This window comes from Caretta caretta, chromosome 6 (genome assembly GCF_965140235.1).
Source record: "Caretta caretta isolate rCarCar2 chromosome 6, rCarCar1.hap1, whole genome shotgun sequence".
In the NCBI taxonomy this organism is placed as follows: domain Eukaryota; kingdom Metazoa; phylum Chordata; order Testudines; family Cheloniidae; genus Caretta; species Caretta caretta.
This window is the reverse complement of record NC_134211.1, coordinates 39,196,419-39,219,146: the sequence shown is the minus strand read 5'-3', so window position 1 is coordinate 39,219,146 and position 22,728 is coordinate 39,196,419. Positions and strand designations below refer to the sequence as shown.

Sequence of the window (22,728 nt, the reverse complement as noted above, 5' to 3'; positions counted from 1 at the left end):
ATTATATATTCTACCCCAATGATCCTCAAACTTTTTTGGTTTACAACCTTTAAAATGGCCCAAATCCTAAAATGATCTTTTTTTCCAGCATGCTGGGAAGGAGAGGTGAGCTGGTTGGGCTAAGTGAGGGAACTTGTGGAACGGAGGTGCTTCATCCCCTTTGCTTCAAAAGGTTCTGAATTCAGCTCCACAGCTATTTTAAACACGCCTTCTCCTGCCTGGAAGATGAGTACTGTGTGGGAAGGCAGTCTGAGGAAACATTCTGAGTTTGTGTGGTAGGCAGAAGGAGTCCTTAAGGACCTAATTTATGCTTTGTTTCCCACAGTCCCTGGGAAGCAATAGCCCTAGTAAGGTGAGTTTCAGCCAGACACTCTGCCCCCTGCAGCAGGAAGGGGAGGTTAAGAGTAGGCAGAGGGAAAGTCTCAGTGCGCTTGTACAGGCTCCCCAACCACCAGGGAGCGGGGGGAACACAAGACCCTCACAAAAAACCCCAACTCAGGGCCAGGAAAGGTACATTGCAGGGGGAGGATCCCATCTGCATGCTGTGGCAAAAGCCAAGGGGCTGAAGCGGGGCCAACATCATGGTACAGGAGCCACAGCGGGGTGAGTGTAGGGTGGGCTCACAGTCCAACCCCTCCCTGGGCCTCCTACCCCCGGGGTCTAGGATCTAACCTCCCCTTATGACAGCTCTGTGCTAGTCAAGAAGGTCCACTGTGCAGGAGGTATTCTCAGGCACAGGTGGTGGAACTAGGGGTGCTGGCTTGAAATAGTTTCCATTATATACAGGGTTTACAGTTTGGTTCAATGGCTCTCAGCACCTCCCCTATACAAAGTGTTCCCGCACCTTTGTTCTCAGGGAGCTGTTTCTGCCATCTTTAAGGGCCTTTTACAGCCCAACTGAAGATGTTTTTGTTAGTGAAAGTGTCAATCTTCATTGCAAAAAAGAATAAATAGGTGAGCTCAGCTATAGGTTGGGGTATAGTATTGACCTTGTCTAGCTACTTCACAGTAAAAACTACAGTACCTTGTCTCCACTAAGATTTTACAGCAGGATAGCTAATGTGTGTTAGTTGTCCTGCAGTAAAAACACATCTTTAATGGCAGTAAAGACAATGCCAAGGTGTATTTTAATCTGTTAACTAACCCCTGTTACAGTCCTAGTGAAGACAATGTAGTTGTAATCTCTATTAACTATTAAACCCTAGAGTGTTCTGTTGGGTTTATCTTGACCAGCTAATATGAGTTAAAGTACAACTGCCTTGTCTTTACTAGGCTTGCTACATGGATTAGTTTATCAGGGATTAAAAATATACCCTTTTTCCTAGGCCTGAGAATTGTGCCCATTATGTTTGGGGGTGGAGGAGGCTAGGCTGCTTGACATCCACTAAAACACAACAAGAAAAGGAGTACTTGTAGCACCTTAGAGACTAACCAATTTATTTGAGCATGAGCTTTCGTGAGCTACAGCTCACTTCATCAGATGTATACCGTGGAAACTGCAGCAGACTTTATATACACACAGAGATCACAACACAACAATTTCTGAAAAGGACATCTACTCAGAAAGTCTAACAAATTAAATTGGGATCTCCTACTGGTTTCTCTGGAATTAACTATTCTTTTTTCCTTTCTTCTCTCCCTTTCTTATTTCTCTTTACTTTTTAGCAGTGGTTTATTGGGAAGGAGCTGGGGGATCCTAAACATTGACTCTAACCATTCCAGCCAGGGAACAGTTTCCTTTTTTCTCCTCCCCCTATGTTTCAATCGTTTCTATTATCAGTTGGTGGATGGATTAAGACATGGGACTGTTTAATGAGGCCAGTAAGCCCTTTGTGTGGCTGTAGCTTCCCCCTGAATTTCACAAATAAATCACTGCTCTCTTGCTTCATGCTTTCAATCAGCATCCCCCACCCCCAAGTGAAGGGGAAAGAAAAGGTCAAAACACAAATCCGAAGTGCTGGCTCGGAGCTGCTGGGAGGGGTTGGGGCGATGAGGAGACTCAACTCCTCCTTCCAGGAAGAAGGGACCGAAGGCGGACGACAGGCTTGGATGGGTCCTGCTCAGCGGGGGCCACGATGGGGCTGAGCGGCCTCCGCCAGGCGCACATATAGGGGCTCAACTGCTATGCCGGGTGTGGAGAGCTCAGCTCATAAGCGGGACACGGAGCAGGAGCTCAGCTACGCGGGGGACGCCAGGGCCCATGCTGAGGCTCGTCTGGGGCCGGGGGGGCGGCAGGCACCTAGAGCGGGGCTCAGCTCCGCTTGTGGGGGCTGGGTGCTCCGGACAGACCCCGTATGGCCAGGCCAGGTGCCGCCTGGGGCGGCTCTCGGTGAAACGGCGGCTGGGCCACGTGATCCTGGCTGCTCCCTCTCCGGGAAGCGCCGCGGTGCAGGGGGAGCGCGGGTGGTGTTTGTCCCCCGCCCCTCAGCCCGGAGTCCGGGCGCTGCAGCTCGAGCAGGTAGGTCAGTCCCCGGGCTGGGTGGGTGCCTGCCTTCGGGCTACGGGGGAGGGAGAGAGACGGGGGGCCGGCCCGGGCGAGGGACTCCGCCCAGCTACGTCTCCCCTGCGGGGTGGGTCACAGAAGATTAAGCCTTTCCCTCTCCTGTCGGGCCATTCAGGACAAGACACAATAAATTCGTTCCCGAAATCAAACCTAGGGCCACCCCGGATCCCATCCGCCACCCAGCCTGGGCCAACCCTCTGGTCCCAAAGGGATCCCTGGCTGCTGGGATAAAGTGGCTCTGTTCCCATTTGCAGATACCCCCGACTCCTCCATTGAACGTGACTGTGGCGAGTGGAATCAGATGACAGCGTGTTGAACGCCTGTTCTAGGCTAGGTTGTGGTCAAGATCCTGTTAGTTAATTTCACACTCCAGTTAGTCATGTTCTAACACAATAAAAAATGAATGAACGAAAACAAGGCCTGGCGGGGAAGGGAGCTTCAGGCGAGATCCCTGCACCAGAGCCTGATTCAGACGCAATCACAGATGGAGAACAAAGAGGACGCTGCCCGTTTCAGTTGTTTCGGAGGGACAAATGATTGTAGCTCAAATTCTGCGGACCCACCTTGTGCAGGGCTCTGCCTGCTATCGGCAAACTAGAATGGGAGTAGGCAACGGAGAGAGCAAACTGGCTCCGTATTCGTGCCTCAAAAAAGGAAACAATGCTTTCCAGCAGGCTCCACTGGAAGGGAAATTATTTTTTAAATTAATTTTGATTATCCGATATCTTAAAGTCATCCTGACATCTTGGACTGTCATGTAATTAGAAAAGTGTTTTGTGGGTGCATCTTGAAAGGGTTTAAACAGAGAACCAAAACTGTTTTATATTCTAGAATCACTTAAATCGTAATTTCAATAGGATAGGGTATTACAAACTCTGCTGTAAACTATCAAGTAGCTTGCTGTGTTTTGCTAAGTAGCTGCTGCCCAAGTGGTGGCTGTACTTCATCAGTGGGCAAAATGATTCTTTTATCTACAGTTCAGTACAGTCAGTCACACTTGCACTTTAGTTTGTTTGGCTGCAGGATCATCATTATTAAAATCCTCCAAGTAGGATTGCCACAATCGCAAAATATGTAGTATCAACCTTTAGTAAGCACTTATACTACTGTCAGCTAATGGACTTACTTCTCTAGCTCAGGTGGTAGAATACTGTGCTTTGTTAATTCAAATGGTGATGACTACCAAATGGAGGACATTATGCAATTGTTATTAAATATATGTGGGACCAGTTTGGGTAGGTGTACTGCCTATAGGGAAAAAATAATCCAAGTTGCTTGTGGGGACTTGTGTCTGACAACTGCATACAGTGGATTCATTTAAGATACACAAACAACATCTGGGAGTTTTTAACTAATACTTTATTTTGACAGATACTAGACTATGTCTGTGGTTTTGGTACTGCTGTGTCAGCTGACAATAATGTTTGCATTTCCTCATTGCACAAGAAGATTAAAGGATTCAAAGCATATAGGGAAAGAAGGTAATACTCTTCTAAAATGAAGCTATGCTTTCTTGAGCTAAACTGCATCTTACAGTGTTCTGTTGTGGAAACAATCTTGCTTAAAAACTAAAAGTGTGTAACACAGGGTGTGTGATCGTTAACTAACATTAGAAGCAACAGGCTTTAGGTTGGTTTAAAAATCATATTCTTGTTTCTCCCACCATTTTAGAATAGTTGGAGGTTTTTGCTAAAATGATCATCAGTCAAACAGATAGTCAATGGGGTTTCAGAAAAAAACACTGGAATGAGATAAACAGGACAATACAGGCTCCTCTTAGGCCTCTGGGCACCTGTCAGTGACAGTTACCGTTGTCATCAGATTTTCTTAGCAATGAGTCTGAAACAATAATTCAGTCTCTATTAAGACTGCACTGCATTTGTTCGTATTTGGAAGGGGTTGTTTTGTTTCATACTTGGCATTCAGAAAAGATCAAAGTTTTCATTTAAAAAATAGTTGATCAGAAACTGTTTGAATCACTAGATTGTCTTATGACATAACAGAAAGTTTGTTTGATTACTTTTCCACTCAATGTGTAATTAAACTGTGGAACTCATTGCCACGGTATGACATTGAAACCAAGAATTTAGCCAGACTCAGAGGGGTTGGACATTTTTATAGGGACAGCAAGGAATATCTAGAGTTGTTATACTTGAAACTAGCACGTTTTGGGAGGGATCTAAACCCCATGCTTCAAGGGTTAAGGTAATCTCTAACTGTAAAGAGTTGGATGAGACCTTCATGGGGATTGATTATCTCACATCTGCCTAGTGAGAGGCTGCGAGACAGTGATGGATCAGTGGTCTGTCCAGTTTGGCAATTGCTATATTCCTAACAGCCAGGATTGAATACAACACATGGAAGCACTAAACTGATCTCTCATTTGGTTCATTTCTTCAAAGTATTTGCGTATAGTCCATTATCATATGAAGAATCCAGTATTTCCAAATAACAAGAGTGAATGTGGGTGTACAGACCAAGGGCTGCCCCACCACTCCTGATCAGTGCACCCCATCCTGCCAGGCAGGACTATATTTAAAGGCAAGAGAAATAAGTACCAACAGTGGTGCCAGGTCTGCTGGGTGTTGTCTTTTTTTTAAGGTGTGCCCAACTGCCCACTAACAACTGGACTAAAATCTCTAGCTCATTTCACATAGGTTACTTACTGAGTAACCTAAACACAGGAGATGGGTTTGGACTACTGATCTAGAAAGTCTCCAGATATACTAATGCGAGAAGTATGGGAAATAAGCAGGAAGAACTCAAAATGCTAGTAAATAAACACAACTATGACATAGCTGGCATCACAGAGACCTGGTTGGGTAATACACATGACTGGAATATTGGTATAGAAAGGTACAGCTTGCTCAGGAAGGACTGGCAGGGAAAAAAGGGAGGATGTGTTGTCTTATATGTTAAAAATGAATACACTTGGACTAAGATTGAGATGGAAATAGGAGACAGACTTGTTGAAAATCTCTGGGTAAGGATAAAAGGGGTAAAAAACAAGGGTGATGTCATGGTAGGGCTCTACTACAGACCACCTAACCAGGAAGAAGAGGTGGATGAGGCTTTTTTTAAACAGCTAACAAAATCATCCAAAGCACAGGACTTGGTGGTGATGGGGGACTTCAACTACTCAGACATCTGTTGGGAAAATAACACAGCAGACCACAGATTAGCCAATAAATTCTTGGAATGTATCAGAGACAATTTTTTATTTCAGAAGGTGTAGAAAGCTACTGGGGAGAGGCTGTTCTAGATTTGATTTTTGGCAAATAGGGAGGAACTGGTTGAGAATTTCCAAGTGGAAGGCAGCTTGGGTGAAAGTGATCATAAAATGATCGAATTCATGATTATAAGGTAGGGAGAATAGCAAAATAAAGACAATGGATTTCAAGAAGGCAGACTTTAGCAAACTCAGGAAGTTGACAGGTAAGATCCCATGGGAAGCAAGTCTAAGGGGAAAAAAAAATAGAAGACAGTTGGCAGTTTCTCAAAGAGACATTATCACGGGCACAAGAGGAAACTATCCCACTGCGTAGGAAAGATAGGAAGTATGGCAAGAGACCACTCTGGCTTAACCAGGAGATCTTCAATGATCTAAAACTCAAAAAAGAGTCCTACACAAAGTGGAAACTAGGTCAAATGACAAAGATGAATATAAATAAATGACACAAGTATGTAGGGACAAAATTAGAAAGGCCAAGGCACAAAATGAGATCAAACTAGTCAGAGACATAAAGGGTAACAAGAACACATTCTACAAATACATTAGCAGCAAGAAGAAGAGTAAAAATAGTAAAGAATAAAATTGTCAGACGCATAGAAGAACATAAATTGTTGCGCAAAAGTCAACATGGTTTCTGTAAAGGGAGATCATGTCTTACTAATCTATTAGAGTTCTTTGAGGGGGTCAACAAACATGTGGACAAGGGGGATCCAGTGGACATAGTGTACTTAGATTTTCAGAAAGCTTTTGACAAGGTCCTTCACCAAAGGCACTTAGGTTAATTAAGTTATCATGGGATAAGAGGGAAGATTTCATAGATTGAGAACTGGTTAAAAGACAGGGAACAAAGGTTAGGAATAAATGGTAAATTTTCAGAATGGAGAGGGGTAACTAGTGGTGTTCCCCAAGGGTCAGTCCTAGGACCAATCCTATTCATCTTATTCACAAATGATCTGGAGAAAGGGGTAAACAGGGAGGTGGCAAAGTTTGCAGATGATACTAAACTGCTCAAGATAGTTAAAACCAAAGCAGACTGTGAAGAACTTAAAAAAGATCTCACAAAACTAAGTGATTGGGCAACAAAATGGCAAATGAAATTTAATGTGGATAAATGTAAAGTAATGCACATTGGAAAAAATAACCCCAACTATACATACAATGGGGGCAAATTTAGCTACAACTAATCAGGAGAAAGATCTTGGAGTCATCATTCTCTGAAGACGTCCATGCAGTGTGCAGCGGCAGTCAAAAAAGCAAACGGGATGTTAGGAATCAGTAAAAAAGGGATAGAGAATAAGATGGAAAATATCTTATTGCCCTTATATAAATCCATGGTACGTCCACATCTTGAATACTGCATACAGATGTGGTCCCCTCATCTCAAAAAAGATATACTAGCATTAGAAAAGGTTCAGAAAGGGGCAACTAAAATGATTAGGGGTTTGGAACGGGTCCCATATGAGGAGAGATTAAAGAGGCTCGGACTTTTTAGCTTGGAAAAGAGGAGACTCGGGGGATATGATAGAGGTATATAAAATCATGAGTGGTGTGGAGAAAGTGAATAAGGAAAAGTTATTTACTTGTTCCCATAATATAAGAACTAGGGGCCACTAAATGAAATTAATGGGTAGCAGGTGTAAAACACATAAAAGGAAGTTCTGCTTCACTCAGCACACAGTCAACCTGTGGAACTCCTTGCCTGAGGAGGTTGTGAAGGCTAAGACTATAACAGGGTTTAAAAGAGAACTGAATAAATTCATGGAGGTTAATGGCTATTAGCCAGGATGGATAAGGAATGGTGTCCCTAGCCTCTGTTTGTCAGAAGGAGGAGATGGATGGCAGGAGAGAGATCACTTGATCATTACCTGTTAAGTTCACTCCCTCTGGGGCACCTGGCATTGGCCACTGTCGGTAGACAGGATACTGGGCTGGATGGACCTTTGGTCTGACCCAGTATGGTCATTCTTATGTTCAAGGACAGGGTAGGCCTGTTACTCAGTGAGGGGGGAAAATAACAACAGAAAATGTGGCAAATGCAGAGGTGCTTAATGACTTCTTTGTTTTGGTTTTCACCATGAAGGCTGGTGGCGATTGGACATCTAATATAGTGAATGCCAGTGAAAATGAGGTAGGATCAGAAGAGGCTAAAATAGGAAAGAACAAGTTAAAAATTACTTAGACAAGTTAGAGGTCTTCAGATCACCAGGGCCTGATGAAATGCATCCTAGAATACTCCAGGAGCTGACTGAGGAGATATCTGAGCCATTAGCGATTATCTTTGAGAAGTCATGGAAGATGGGAGAGATTACAGAAGACTGGAAAAGGGGAATATAGTGGCCCATCTATAACATAGTGCCCATCTATATCTTGACTTAAGTAAAGCTTTTGATACTGTCCCGCATGCCCTTCTCATAAACAAACTAGGGAAATGCAACCTAGATAGAGATACTATAAGGTGGTGCAAAACTGGTTGGAAAACTGTTCCCAGAGAGTAGTTATCAGTGGTTCACAGTCATACTGGAAGGGCATAACAATTGGAGTCCTGCAGGGCTCAGTTCTGGGTCCGTTTCTATCTGATATCTTCATCAATGATTTACATTATAGCATACTGAGTACATTTATAAAGTTTGCGGATGATACCAAGCTGGGAGGGGTTGCAAGTGCTTGGGAGGATAGGATTATAATTCAAAATGATCTGGACAAACTGGAGAAATGGTCCGAAGTAAACAGGATGAAATTCAATAAGGACAAATGCAAAGTACTCCATTTAGGAAGGAACAATCAGTTGCACACATACAAAATGGGAAATGACTGCCTAGGAAGGAGAAAGGGATCGGGGGTCATAGTAGACAAGCTAAATATGAGTCAACAGTGTAACGCTGTTGCAAAAAAAGTGAACATCATTCTGGGATGCATTAGCAGGAGAGTTGTAAGCAAGGTATGAGAAGTAATTCTTCCACTCTACTCTGATTAGGCCTCAACTGGAGTATTGTATCCAGTTCCGGGTGCCGCATTTCAGGAAGGATGTAGACAACCTGGAGAGAGTCCAGAGAAGAGCAACAAAAATGAGTAAAGGTCTAGAAAACATAACCTATGAGGGAAGAGTGAAAAAAATGGGTTTGTTTAGTCTGGAAAAGAGAAGACTGAGATGGGACATGATAACAGTTTTCAAGTACATAAAAGGTTGTTACAAGGAGGAGGGAGAAGAATTGTTCTTCTTAATCTCTGAGGATAGGACAAGAAGCAATGATTTTAAATTGCAGCATAGAAGGTTTAGGTTGGACATTAAGAAAAATCTTCCTAACTGTCAGGGTGGTTAAGCAATTGAATAAATTGCATAGGGAGGTTGTGGAATCGCCATCACTGGAGATTTTTAAGAGCAGGTTAGACAAACACCTGTCAGGAATGGTCTAGATAATTAGTTCTGCCACTAGTGCAGGGGACTGGACTAGATGACCTCTCAAGATCCCTTCCAGTTCTATTCAGATCCTGATTCTGCAAGTCCTCTGCATGCATAACTGCCACAATTTTAAATTAAAATTACAAGTTATTAATTTAATGTTCTGTTCCAGATATGAGAGACAGAAAAGTCAGGAAATAGCCACAAAGCATAGAATCATAGAATATCAGGGTTGGAAGGGACCTTGGGAGGTCATCTCGTCCAATCCCCTGCTCAAAGCAGGACCAATCCCGAATTTTTGCCCCAGATCCCTAAATGGCCCCCTCAAGGATTGAACTTACATCCCAGGTTTCGCAGGCCAATGCTCAAACCACTGAGCTATCCCTCCCCCCAACCATAACTCTGTTCATTACACATGTTTCAGGTATTTAAGTTAATGCAAATATGTGCAAGTTTCTTAGGTTGCTAACTAGTGTTAACAGGATGGAACCTGATTTGACACTATTTCCCCCATTCTGCTGGATTTGTATGTAGCCATCAAGTTGTTGAAAAATCTACAAGTTGAAGGATCAGGTTTTGATTTCAGTTAAACACTTCTATTCTGAAGCCCAATATTTTTTCCAGTTTTATCTGATAAGTGAATGAAACACTGCTGAACAAAACAGGCAAAGCTTTTCTTTTCAGTTTGATTAGTAGTATTCAGTTTCAAAGTCCTTGTTTCGATACAGGTTGCACTAAAGTGAACTCCTAGAGAAAACTATTTCAGCACTGCCCAAATGTACTTTGGGGATTCAATTCTTCTTAAGTCTAGTCCCTTTCTCTATGCTGTAAAAATGTGATAATCTTAAATGCTATAACTCCTTCTGAGTTGATAACATAATGACAAGATAATTCATCTTAAGATAAGTGATTCCTCACATTGTTCAGTGATAGTATTAAAGGAAGCAGAAATTAATGAGTGATACTGTAAGTCTCTTGAAATTGTCACTGAGCAAAACCCTTTGAGATACCATTGCAATGCCCAACAGTAACTATTAAGGCAAAAATTCCTGCGTTATGAGGTAATCTATACCAGTGGTGGGCAACCTGCGGCCCGTCATGGTAATCTGCTGGTGGGCTGCCAGACAGTTTGTTTACATTTGCACAGTCGCCCGCAGCTCCCAGTGGCTGTGGTTCGCCGTTCCCGGCCAATGGGAGCCGCAGGACGTAGCAGCCAGCACGTCCCTGTGGCCTGTGCTGTTTACATTTGCACGGGAGCTGCGGGTGGCCGTGCAAATGTAAACAAACTGTCTGGCAGCCCACCAGCAGATCGCCCTGATGGGCCACGTGCAGTCCGTGGGCCGCAGGTTGCCCACCACTGATCTATATAAATGAATTGTCTAACAAGCACATATCTTCTTTGTGACTGAATAACTTTATCCTGCATCTTGTCTCTTTCTCCCTTTTTAAGCAAGTGGGCTTAGTTTGTAAGAATGTTCTTTCAGCTTTCATTAACACCCTTACACATTGGAGAGTTCTTTTTAATTAACCCTCTAGTCATTGCACTTAGCAAAACAGTCTACTTACTTATACTAGAAGTTAATTTAAAATATTTCAGTTGCACAGAAAACCAGGTCAGAATATTTCTGTTGTTCAAAGATGAGTTCTCTATTACAAGTTATAGCAAAGACAGGCTAAAACTTGAGCCCAGAAGAAACCTGATGAGAAAATGCATTCCAGTATCTTTAAGTCTGCTATAACTTCACTAACTCTTCTGGAATCCTACTTCACAACTAGGAAATCTGAAACTATTTACAAGAGACAGAAAATATTTCAATTTGAATGTGGAACAGGCAGAAAGAGAACTGTTGTGTTGGCAGCAAAGAAAATGATTCAGGAAGAGGGCTTGAAGTCTCCTTTTATATCAGGTGAAATGGGAAAAAAACAGAGAGAGGTTTTTCTTTTGGGATTTTAAAGAACTCCAGAGTTTTCTGTAAGAATACAAGAACTATCCCCCTAATTTAGCTCTTTTAAATTAATTTATTTTTTTGTTAGTGTTTACATCAGAAAAAGAAGCCAATTTGTTCATCGGACGACATCTTCTGTATAACAGATTTGATTTTGAAGTATTTACCCCTGGTAATCTAGAAAGAGAATGCTATGAGGAACTGTGCAATTATGAAGAAGCAAGAGAAATTTTTGAAGACCCTGATAAAATGGTAATTGCTTTGATTTAGTTTAAAATACTGAGTGGCCATCAGTAGATGGTTCTTATAAATTACTGCAGCCCTCCAGAAGAGATCACTTAAAGCAGGAGTTCTGCCACTATTATTTATATTTATTTATTATTTATATTTATATAGGCACATGCGTGAGTGTCTTCAGAACTGGGAACTTTTTGGGGGAAAAAAGTGATCTGGGAAGGGGATAAAATCACACAAATAATTTTGTGTATTTTATACTTTTAAAAAATTATATATAAAGTGCCAACTATTTCCATCTGCCCTCACTCGTTAATTGGCTGATTTCACATACAAGTTACAGCAAAGGGGAATCTTGAGAAGAGGGCAGTAGATCAGTTAAGTGTGAGTGTTCTATGGATAAGAAGCAACTTGAAAGATGCTACTGTATAGTGAAAGAAACCTTTGGCAGGAGAGGGAAAAGGGATGCAAGCCTTTCACCCCCGTCCCCAGGAAGAAGCCAGGCACAGATGAGGGCAGTACTTGCAATCCTCCAAACAACTAGTCCTGCTTGTAGTGCAAACCTCTCCAGGGCCTCTGCCATCCTCTGCACTCAGCTGCAGAAGGGGCAAGCAGTGCATCCTCTCCCAGGAGGATGGAGCGGCCACTGGAGTTTGCATTCTCTGGGAGTCTCCCATGAGGAATTTTACATGACTACACCATAATTTCCCTGGAGGCTTCTGCTGCACAGTGGCTTCTTCCTCCTGCCCTCCCCGCCGCTTTTTCCAATGTGGGTTGTGGCTTAGTCTCAGTCTAAACTATAGGATTAAATTTTACACAGTGCATTACTGTCTTTAGTCATAAAATATTCTCTTATATGCATCATATTATTAACCTATGGAACTCACTGTTGCAGGATATTATTGAGGCAAGTAGCTTTGTAAGATCAGATTTGCATGAATAGCATTGGAACATACACTAACCAGGATAAATTATAAGCACCACCAATCTCCATTGTCAGTGTAAGCTAATTACTAAGTGGCATCAAGAAGAAATGTGTCTGTATGATATAGTATTGCAATTTAGAGGTGTTCTTGGTTTGTCTCTTTCCTTTTCTTTTAAACAGCTGGCATTTCTTTCTATCGGTTTAGGTGGACCATTGGTTTGTTCTAGTATGGCAGTTTTTATGATGTTATACCTGAATACACAAGTTTCAGGGAATTTCAGCCCTGGGGTAAACAGGTGCAACTTTTGACTTCAGTGGGAGTTGTGCCATTTATGCCATATCTGAATAAATGTCCACAATCTCTTATTTAAGTTATACATTACACACAGGCTTGAACTTTTTAAAAAAACATTTTTATTTTCATAGATGACTTTTTGGAAAGAATATTCCATTAAGGGACCCAGCACAAAATTTGGTAAGTCAAGATCAGAGCTTATCTCGTTTTCTTTCCCTGTTACATTGAAAATATTGCTCCCCTCACACATACTCTAGACTCTCTCCCCCCCAAGCATGTTGCAATGTATGTTGTTATCTGGTCATAACTAATTATTCAACTGGCACAATTATAACCCTTGATTACTGTCTTTTTATATTTTTTGTGCATTTTCTTTTTATATTTGATATACTGAAATGTATATTATATAGTAATTAATATATTTGTGAAGTTCAGGGAGTTTGAAGACTTTGGCCCTTTACTACTGCATATTGAAATATGCATTCTACTATCCATTTCCTTGTATGTATTAGACAATATAGAAACTTTGCAACTATAATTCTGCTGCTGCCTACTTCTGTTTTTATTTTGTACTGCAGTAGTTTTATAGAGGCCCCAGTTAGGATTGGACCTCACTGTAGTAGGTGCTATACAAACATAGTGAAAGTCAGCATCTGCTCTGAAGGACTTAATCTGATGAAAGATGCAATAAGTGTGTGAAATAACATTGATGGGGATGGAGTGGTGGAGAATCTCAATAACATGCATATATAAATGATCGAGGAGAGGAATATTTGCTAACCTTTGCTTTTTTGTTGGGGTGTCTTTAGGTAGTGCTGGATTGATGTGATGGCTTGTCATGTGAGAAGACTAATAGAAAGGAACTACTACTGTTAATCTTATTGTAACATCTCTCTCAAATCTTCAAAAAGAGAGAAGGCCACCATTGATGAAGCATTGTGAATAGTACTATAGTGTTAGTCAACTAGAAATAATTACAGATTTCTGTTTAGGTGGTGAAGCTACACAGAACATTGATGTTACAGGACTTCTGACTGGCCTAGTTGCTACTGGAGTTCTGTTAGTTACAACTGGATTACTTATTTACTATTTCTACAAAAACAGATGCAAAGCAAGACAACCACCAGGGTAAGGAATTGAGAATAATATTTCACTTTACTTTCATAGAAAAAACTTTGGTAATTTAGGTGGAATTTTCAAAATCATTCTGCTCTCATTGAAGTGAATGGAAATTTTTCTATTGACTTCAGTGGAGACAGAGTTAGGTCACTACTAAATGCTTTTGAAAATATCATTCTCAGAGTTAAGGTAATACAAGGTTGTAACTATAAATCACAAGAAAATATATAAAACAAATAACCTTTGCATGGATGACAGATCCTTGTTAAACAATATTTTACTGCTGGGCCCCAAAATCTTTTTCAAGAAAAATGGTTTCAGCATGAGGGAACCCTGAGCCAGATCTGTTTTTTGAAACCTGCAATGGAGGAGGGTGAACTGGTTTTAAGAATAGTTTTAGATATTAGGATTTGTAACTGCTGGAGAGATTGAATTGTGCTAGAGGAAATATGAGTGGCCTTAACTTCTTCCAAAGAATAAGCTTGCTGAGGATCCATAGACTCCTAAAGACAGCCTTCCTGTGAACTTCACAATGGAAACTACTATTGTAATACAGTTGAATCTCCTTAATTGGCACAGTTAGTAACTAGTATGTTTATCTGAGATTCATGAGAATATTTTGTGTTGTGATAAATACAATATGCTGTAAAGCAGGAGATACATAGCAATAAATGTATGCTTGCAAGCATAAATTCACACCAGTAAACAATGTGAAAGGCTTACAGATGGCACTAAGTATGCCATTTGTCCATCACTGAATTGAAATACTTGTGTTAGGCAATTGTATTCAAAGAGTTAAGTGGACTCTGAATAGCTAAAGCACGGGAAAAAGGTAAACCAGATTTTAGTTTACACATAATCTCACTTTTGGACTAAATGATATGCAATAGATCTTTCAGTCTTCAAAAACTTGTTTGGCCAGCTTGTTGGTGTAATCTCCTCTCCAATTTTCTTTCTGTGTATAAAATCTACGGCAGTTCTGGTTACTTTCCTTTCAACTGCATTAATTTTTTAAAAAAACCACACAATTATTTACAAAGAAGTAAATTGAATGCATTTTTAATTGAAAATACATCTTTAAACCTAAAATTATCCAATATAGTGCTAGTGGATATCTGCTCCTCCAGGGTTGTTCTAGGTACAAGACTTCACCATGAACCAAATGTGTATCCATTTTCAGTATAAGCATATGTTCTTGTTTCTATACAGGGTGACGAAAGGATGGAACCATAAAGTCCGATTAATTTTTTCCAAGGGTTATGTACACCATAGAATATCAGGGTTGGAAGGGACCTCAGGAGGTCATCTAGTCCAACCCCCTGCTCAAAGCAGGACCAATCCCCAACTAAATCATCCCAGCCAGGGCTTTGTCAAGCCTGACCTTAAAAACTTCAAAGGAAGGAGATTCCACCACCTCCCTAGGTAACGCATTCCAGTGCTTCACCACCCTCCTAGTGAAAAAGCTTTTCCTAATATCCAACCTAAACCTCCCCCATTGCAACTTGAGACCATTACTCCTTGTTCTGTCATCTGCTACCACTTAGAACAGTCTAGATCCATCCTCTTTGGAACCCCCTTTCAGGTAGTTGAAAGCAGCTATCAAATCCCCCCTCCTTCTTCTCTTCTGCAGACTAAACAATCCTAGTTCCCTCAGCCTCTCTTCATAAGTCTCGTGTTCCAGTCCCCTAATCATTTTTGTTGCCCTCCGCTGGACGTTTTCCAATTTTTCCACATCCTTCTGGTAGTGTGGGGCCCAAAACTGGACACAGTACTCCAGATGAGGCCTCACTAATGTCGAATAGAGGGGAATGATCACGTCCCTTGATCTGCTGGCAATGCCCCTACTTATACATCCCAAAATGCCATTGGCCTTCTTGGCAACAAGGGCACACCATCAAAGTAAAATCTGTGATACTACCCATCCTAAGACTCCCCTTATGACAAAAAACTTTGCCCTATCATTTGAAGCACCCATAAACTCCACAGAACATTGAGTATTTAAGAAACAAATATACTATTTTATTAATATTTTATTATTATTTAAGATATTTATTTTACATATGCTTCTGGAATATGATTTAAAATTTAGACTGTATGAGTACTTGAAACACTAAACTTGAGATCAACTATAGAAGTAATCAGCACTTAATCATCTTAAAGGAGAGCGCTTGTCAGTTCTTGTAAACAGCACTTTTTTTTTTTTACATGCACACTGTGGCATACACGGAAATATCCCCGTGATCTAAAGAACAGAAAACTGCACTAAATTTTGATTATATATTAAATAAAAGGAAGAGTGTACATAAAACAACAATAAATTGAGTTACACGATTTACAACAGTAAATATCTTTGCAACTTAAATATCTATTGAGATAGAAAAAGCTGATTTGTAATTACTTGTGTTGGAATCCTTTAAGGGCCTCTTCTCTACCTGTTAAAAGCAAATCCTTTCTGACTTCCATAAGCATAGAAGCTCCTCTTCTACGGAAGGAGGCACAATTCTGCAACTCAAAGGAGGGGTGGACCTTTGCATAGTTCTGCTGGGACAGGGAGCTGAAGTAATCTGGAGGATCCACTGCTACATGGATCCTCTAGCCCTCCTCCTCTCTCTGCTCCCCTCAACCTAGGGTTACTATACCTCCGTATTTTTCCAGATATGTCTGGCTTTTTGGTTCTTAAATCACCGTCCGGGAGGAATTTTTAAATATCTAAAAACATCTGGGATTTTGCCATTATTATCGTTCCCCAAAGACGAGTTGATCATTCAAGAAAGAAAGTGAATGTTGATCACTCGAGAGAGTGCCCGCTTTTCCCCCCTAGCTCCCAGCGCTTGCGCCGCAAAACAGCTGTTTCGCGCGGCTGGGAGAGAGGGAAGAGGAGGGAGAACGCAGCACACTCGGAGGAGGCAGGGCTGGGATGGGGATGTGGGAAGGGGTTGGAATGGGGGCAGGGAAGGGGTGGAGTTGGGGCGGGGCCATGGGGGCGCGAGCTAATTCCCTCCCCCCCGGAGTGTCCTCTTTTTTGAATGTTCAAATATGGTAATCCTACCTCAACCTCACAAGTATGAATGGGCAACAGAGTTACAGAAGCTACTCCAGCCACTGCCATGAAGTAACGGTCATAGTGGGTCCTAGAGGAGGATTCTGCCCCATCCTTGTCTCTGTGAATTTCTGCAACACTTAACTGTGTTCCTCAGCCTAGGTTCTGGGATACCCATTTGGCCCATGCTGTTTATGATTATTAAAAATGTACTTGCTTTGGCAAAAGGCTATGTAATCCTCTCTTTCATATATAAAAATGAAGATGTCATTCATAATACTTTTAACTCTGTTTAGGTACTCAGACAGCGTAAGAAGTAGAAGACATGAAGAGGTTTCTTTAAATCCACTCTCTCTGAGAACAGATGAGTCAGGACTGCCAACTTATGAAGAAGCAGTGACATTAGGTGGAAAATACGATGTCCCACCACCACCATATCTGGGGCCTGCAAAAGGGTTTAAGATGTTTAAAAAGTCTCTGTCACTTCCTGCCCCATAGTCCCAAACTTGACTCTGGAGGAGTGGGGAATTAATCTTCATCGGAAGATGTACATTTGAAAAGGGGCAGTACCTTGCAGAACATTTTTCACAAATGTGAAAGACCTACAGTTCTTCAGCACAGCTAGGAGAAGGTGAATTCTTTCATACTGGAAAGGAAGTTATTGTTTTGCAAAAATTTGATGTATTTTTCCAGCATGAAACTTGTTTATACAGGTTTTTGGTGCTAGAACTGAACTGTGTATAACGGTACTAACCTTTGAGCTCCCTTGCATTTTGAGCCAAGTATCAAACTATTGATATTCCATTACTAGTTTTATTTACTGTTTATTCAGAAGGAAAAATATTAATAAAATTGGACTTGATACGAACCATTTTTTTAATTAAAACTTTAAACCACTGTGAATATATTAAGCATTGAATAACTAACAAAATAGATACCTCATTTGGTTGCTAGGTGGGTTTTGTACTGGTTCTAGAAGTAGTGATGGGCTGTATTGATGAAAGCTAGTTAATCTGTCAAGCTTGTATAGCATTATGGTTTCTGAATTAATTTGTCTAATTTTAAACATTACAGTATTGTCTCATACTGTCCAGTTAATGTAGATTTTAAATGGCAGGAAGCCATTATTAGGAGGACACAAGATATTCTCTTTGTGAAAATCATGGTAGGGGTTATCTAAAATAATGACTACATGTATTCTCCTCAACTTCATCACCTACTTACTGTTCTGTTGCAGAACAGTAGTTTATTGCTAGGCAAGTAAGATAGGTGCCTTTCCCTAGATCCCATTAACAAACAACCCATAGCAATGGCTTGTTGGTAGCTAGTAGGATTATTTCTCTCCTTCCACATCCGCACCTTAATATATACAGTGTAAATTTTCAAAGCATTGTCTGGAGAAGCAACTTCCCCTTGAACACAACTTCCATTGATGACCTTAGTCTTAGAGGCTTAAAGTCAAGACTTCTGACTGATAAAATAGGAGTCCAAAAGTTGCTTCTGCATGCTCATGCAGGTCACTTACATTGCTCTGCTGGAATGACATTCATTAGTCTGAGATTTTAGAAATCTCTCATGAGCAGAATGTCTAGTAATCAGAAGACAATGGACAAGCTTTTCAAAAGTGACTGATGACTTTGGGTACCTTCATTTCTGGAGCTCCAATGGGAGACACCTTTAAAATTGGGACCCTTTAAGGTCTCACCAGTTGGACATTCAGAAGCTGAGTCACTTTAGAAAATCTTGGCCAATGGTTCAATAGCAGCAAATTGAATTCAAACTTGTATTTAAAATGGTTCATTTGTATTCAGTCACTGTTTACATTTAAAGGTTGAATGTTTACTTGTAACATGATTTTTTTGACAGAGAAGTTCAGTGAGAAACTATGTAATGACTCCATATCACTGTCTTAAATCTAAAAATCTCTCATCTAAAGAGAAATTGCTGGAATACTTGGAAGATATGGGGTGCACTGAGAATACTACATAAAGCCAATCTTGCCTGTAAGTAACTCATGTTGACTTAAGTGGATGGAGAATTATTTTCTTGTTACTGACTGACAGGATTGGGAGTCAAATTGGTTTCTCTTCTGTCTCTGTCAGACTTACTTATAGCCAACGGCAAGTCACTTAACCTCTCTGTGCCTTACTTTTCAATCTGTAAAATGGGCAGAATACCTACCTCAGGGTGCTGTGATGTTTAATTCATTGCCATTTATACTTCAAGTGCTCCAAGATTCTTGGTTGAAGAGTGCCATAGATCATTTTTAACTGCTGAAGCCTTAAAGACTGTGTCCAATCTACTTCAAAGACTGCATCTCAACTGATCAGCTGATAAATGAAGTGCTGGGCTAAGAGTCTCATGGCTTAATCACAAGGAGAGTGGAAACCAGACATTATCAGTGAAAGGTGCTTGACCATTGCATTATCTTGTCATCTGTATACTCCAGATCCCAAATCTGTTAACCTTCTACTCACTTTGCAAGGCTCATTTGCTCTCCCAGGCTTTTGCTGGGTGAAAAGAGATTCAGAATTGGATGGAAGAGATTTGAAGGGGAAAAGTCTAGAGCGGTTTGGGGGTTTTGGACATTGGTCTGAATTGTTGTATCTTGTACATGTGCCAAAAAACATTGCATCACTTTTTAAAATATAAATACAACACTATACAAAATAAGACCAGAATATTCACTTGAATGTAGAATCTGACTCTTAATTCATAAAAGGAGGAAGTAACTACAAATGGGTGACTGCCAACAATGAAGAAAAAAATGTTGATATAACAAGCAAATTACAATTTTGAAATATTGTGGGTATTGGTCTACCCACTTTCCTTACACCATTTTTGTCCATCAGTTTCTGCCAGAGTCAATGCACCTGGCTTCACTATAGGTGCCTTCTGTAAATCCATGCTTTTTTCAATTATTATACTAAAGCTGGATGGAGCATAAACTCTGATTTGGAAAAGGAAAGTTAATAAAAGGAAAATGACTCTTGGAATGATAAATTCATCCTGAATTCGAAGCACACCAATCAGTGCAACAGAGATTATAGTTTTGTAAAGTACCACCCTACACTCTAAAAGGTGCACCACTCTTTTGTCCAACTTCATATGATGGGATTATTAATGAAGTCACTTCAACAACGGGAAGTGAGTGAGAAGATAATTGCCTCTCTAAATCACCTGTTCAACTATTACTGGAAAACAGGCTTAAAAAAAACCCGAATGGACAAACAGAAAAAAAAACACCCACAGAATCTAGTTAAAAGGAGGGCTGTCAAGCAATTAAAAAAATTGTGATTAATCACACAATTAAAAAAATTATTCATGATTAATCACACAATCGCATTGTTAAATAATGGAATACCATTTATCTGGTTTACTACATTTTGGAGGTTTACTACATTTTCAAATACTGATTTAAACTACAACACAGAATACAAAGTGTACAGTACTCACTTTATATTTATTTTTGATTAAATGTTTGCACTATAAAACTCAAAAGAAATAGCATTTTTCAATTCACCTAATACAAGTACTGTAGTGAAATCTCTATAATGAAATCTCTACAAATATAGAATTATGAACTTACAAATATAGAATTATGTCCAAAAAAACCTGCATTCAAAAATAAAATGTAAAACTTTAGTGCCTACAAGTCCACTCAGTCCTGCTTCAGCCAATTACTCAGACAAACAAGTTTGGTTACAATTTGCAGGAAGATAATGCTGCCCAATTCTTGTTTACAATGTCACCTGAAAGTGAGAAAAGGTATTCACATGGCACTGTTGTAGCTGGCATTGCAAGATATTTACATTCCAGATGCCCTCAAGATTCATATGTCCCTTCATGCTTCAACCACCATTACAAAGGACATGTGTCCATGCTGATGATGCATTCTGTTCGATAACGATCCAAAGCAAAGCAGACCGACGCATGTACATTTTCATCATCTGAGTCAGATGCGACCAGCAGAAGGTTCATTTTCTTTTTTTGGGGTTCGGGTTCTATAGCTTCCGCATCTAAGTGTTGCTTTTTTAAAGACTTTTGAAAGCATGCTCCACACCTCGTCCCTCTCAGATTTTGGATGGCATCTCAGATTCTTAAACCTTGGGTGGAGTGCTGTAGCTATTTTTAGAAATCTCACATTGATACCTTCTTTGCGTTTTATCAAATCTGCTGTGAAAGTGTTCTTAAAATGAACATGTGCTGGGTCATCATCTGAGACTGCTATAACGTGAAATGAAAAGGACCTTGTGGCACCTTAGAGACTAACCAATTTATTTGAGCATAAGCTTTCGTGAGCTACAGCTCACTTCATCAGATGCATACTCACGAAAGCTTATGCTCAAATAAATTGGTTAGTCTCTAAGGTGCCACAAGTACTCCTTTTCTTTTTGCGAATACAGACTAACACGGCTGTTACTCTAAAACATAACATGAAATATATCTCAGAAAGTGGGTAAACGGAACAGGAGACATACAAATCTCCCCCAAGGAGTTCAGTCACAAATTTAATTGATGCATTATTTTTTTTTAAACAAGCGTCATCAGCATGGAAGCAAGTCCTCTGGAATGGTGGCCAAAGCATGAAGGGGCATACGAATGTTTAGCATAGCTGGCACGTAAATACGTTGCAATGCCGGCTACAAAAGTGCCATGTGAACGCCTGTTCTCACTTTCAGGTGACATTGTAATTAAGAAGCAGGCAGCAGTATCTCCCGTATACTATAAGCAAACTTGTTTCTCTTAGCAATCAGCTGAACAAGTAGGACTGAGTGGACTTGTAGGCTCTAAAGTTTTACATTGTTTTGTTTTTGAGTGCAGTTATGTAACAAACAAATCTACATTTGTAAGTTACACTTTCACAATAAAAAGATTGCACTACAGTATGTGTATGAGGTGAATTGAAAATTATTTCTTTTGTCATTTTTACAGTGAAAGTATTCGTAATAAATATAAAGTGAGCACTGTGCACTTTGTATTCTGGGCTTAATAGAAATCAATATATTTGAAAATGTAGAAACATCCAAAATATTTAATACATTTCAATTGGTATTCTATTGTTTAACAGTGAGATTAATCATGATTCTTTTTTTTTTTTAGTTAATCGCATGAGATAACTGCGATTAATTGACAGGCCTAGTTAAAAGTTTAAGCTCTGCACTGCCTGGTTAAACACAATGTCTCTAAACTTTGTAAAGCCAAATTTTAAAATTGATTAAAAATTTTTACAGATTACTCCTTTAAAATAAAACACTTTAGTATAACCTTGCTTAAAATACTTTACAGGTTATTTTGGACTAAGTAGCAGCTTGTGTAATTTTACAGTTTGTTTAGAGGATCAACACTTATTTGGACTACAAAATATGAAGACACTAGTTACTAGTGCTAATTTTTGAATTAGTCACTAGATATTTCAATTGATAGCTGTTCATCTTTCATTTATAATTTGTCAGTTTACAAAACACTAAGCTATTCTATCATTTAAATGTTTGCATAAAGTTGTAGACAATGTAATCAAACTACTTCAAAATTAAACTTTTTACAGTAAGAAGTGGGTGGGAAAAATTTCTCTAAAAAGGAAGAATTTTTCAAAGTTAATTCTTTCATGTCCCAAGCCTTCCGTACCTTCATTCCTATCCCCCTCTGATCTTCTGTTTAGGGATACTCATTTAAACATAGATATATGGGAAACCTTTTTAAAAATAACTGATACACTAAGGCGGGGGTGGGGAGGCCCTCATTTATTCAGAACTATCATCACATTTTCAATTTTACCTGCTCTGCTCTTTAGAAGTACAATTATTATTGGAGGGTGAGAGACAACATTTTTATTGGAGAGCATTTCTGAAATGGGGTTTGGAGGAGTAGGGGAAATAAAATGCATTGTTGATATTCAATATTATAAGTGCATCTGATTTTGTCTTTTGGAACAGACGTGTGGGGTGGGGGTGATATTTTAAAAGTGAACAGAGTGAGGGTTTGTTATTAAGAGCTATCAACTCAAGTCCTTGTTTCTTATATTAAATTGTAT

General features: G+C 40.0%; 2 protein-coding genes across 7 annotated transcripts in view; one reads left to right on the top strand and one right to left on the bottom strand.

The window, feature by feature from the left end:
- The window catches only part of CCDC73 (coiled-coil domain containing 73), a 250,798-nt gene that overhangs the window by 210,880 nt on the left and 17,190 nt on the right, over positions 1–22,728 (bottom strand). The gene's annotated exons all lie outside the window — the stretch shown is intronic.
- Positions 2,000–20,165, top strand: PRRG4 (proline rich and Gla domain 4). 6 transcript variants are annotated; one of them, XR_012668912.1, is made up of 6 exons: positions 2,000–2,458; positions 11,170–11,333; positions 12,667–12,715; positions 13,528–13,663; positions 16,991–17,325; positions 18,921–20,165. XR_012668912.1 is itself a non-coding variant. In XM_048854513.2 (6 exons), exons 2-6 carry the CDS (start codon positions 3,885–3,887, stop codon positions 17,190–17,192), a joined length of 651 nt encoding a protein of 216 aa, XP_048710470.1. In that variant the 5' UTR covers positions 2,367–2,458; positions 3,875–3,884; the 3' UTR covers positions 17,193–17,562. The 6 variants fall into 6 exon arrangements, 5 of the variants coding, with proteins under 5 accessions (XP_074985549.1, XP_048710471.2, XP_048710470.1 ...); XM_048854513.2 differs by lacking the exon at positions 18,921–20,165 and adding an exon at positions 3,875–3,984 and having other exon boundaries at positions 2,367–2,458; positions 16,991–17,562; XM_048854512.2 differs by lacking the exon at positions 18,921–20,165 and adding an exon at positions 2,758–3,984 and having other exon boundaries at positions 2,372–2,458; positions 16,991–17,562.